At 33.0% G+C, this 1,092-nt stretch overlaps 1 protein-coding gene across 1 annotated transcript in view; it reads right to left on the bottom strand.

Annotated features, from left to right (window-relative positions):
* Positions 1–206: 206 nt before the first annotated feature.
* LOC104624892 (catenin alpha-1-like) overlaps positions 207–1,092 on the bottom strand; it is a gene marked incomplete at its 3' end in the record, with an annotated part of 45,203 nt that continues 44,317 nt past the window's right edge. The window contains exon 6 of the mRNA XM_010292371.1: positions 207–359. Within this exon, the coding sequence (XP_010290673.1) occupies positions 207–359 (153 nt within the window). The remainder of the gene's footprint in view (positions 360–1,092) is intronic.

The following is a 1,092-nucleotide window of genomic DNA, read 5'->3' as shown; positions in this document are numbered from 1 at the left end:
TGTAACAGTAGCTGCCGCCCTTTGACAAGTTTACATTTCTAACTATTTAAATATTAAATTATACTTAAATTCACTAGAATAAAAATTTAAAAAGCAAATTTATTACAGAATTTGCTATTTGTTTTAACAGAATCAAAAAATGTGTTTTGCCTAGTCTTGCCTTAATTTAACTACTGATAATTTAATTTTAATTTGTACCATCTTACCTCAATCAATTTGTTGGCATGTTCACGGAAAACCTGGGCATATTCTTTAACTTCTTTTTCGTTGCCATTCTTGGCAGCTTCAATCAATACTAAAAGGGGAACATTTGTTTCCAGAAAAGAGTCTGATACATGGTCCATAACAGCCTTGCGGAGCTAAAATAAAAATAAAAGAATGAGATATTTTTCAGTAATGTTCCACTGCTGTTTTCCTTTTACTGTATTAACAGGTAAAGCTTAAGGACTTTTGTCATTGATCCTTCCTCCTTTGTGTTGTCAAGGCTCTCCCCGCACCAAGTCTTGTCTATACACTTTTTCCTTCAATTTAAATTAAATCTCCTTTAAAAACTGGATTAATTATAAAAGTGCAAGTCACCAGTTTGGCTACAAATATTGATTTAGCAGCTCATATTGGTTTTGTCTGAGTAGATTTGCCGCTTTCGCTCAGCTGATTAAACAACACACTGATTTAACTTTTTTATTTTTCTACTAGAATAAAAACATTTTTCAAACTTGATCCATATTCACATTTACTTGAAAAGGGGAATATATTGCTTTAAAAATCAAACGGACAAAAGATTGATGTTACATAAATACAGTCCTCAAAGAAAATAAGCTCTCCGATGAATACCATCAGCATTATAAAACATACCTGGTTATGTTCAAAATCCGTAAAATGTGAGGGGGTTTTGGTTTTTTTAAAAATCTCTCTTGCCACACGGATGATTAAGAATCCAATATCTTTATAACACAGTTAACAGGGGATTACATTTCCATCCCATGCCTCTCTGTGAACCAGGCACTGAAAGCTTCTAGTTTTTAATTCACTAAATACAAGCAGGCAAGCCCACTGCCCACTGGAAACAAACCAAGAGATTACATATTTCCA

This window comes from Phaethon lepturus, unplaced genomic scaffold (genome assembly GCF_000687285.1).
Source record: "Phaethon lepturus isolate BGI_N335 unplaced genomic scaffold, ASM68728v1 scaffold34178, whole genome shotgun sequence".
NCBI lineage: Eukaryota > Metazoa > Chordata > Aves > Phaethontiformes > Phaethontidae > Phaethon > Phaethon lepturus.
This window is presented reverse-complemented; position numbering and strand designations above follow the sequence as displayed.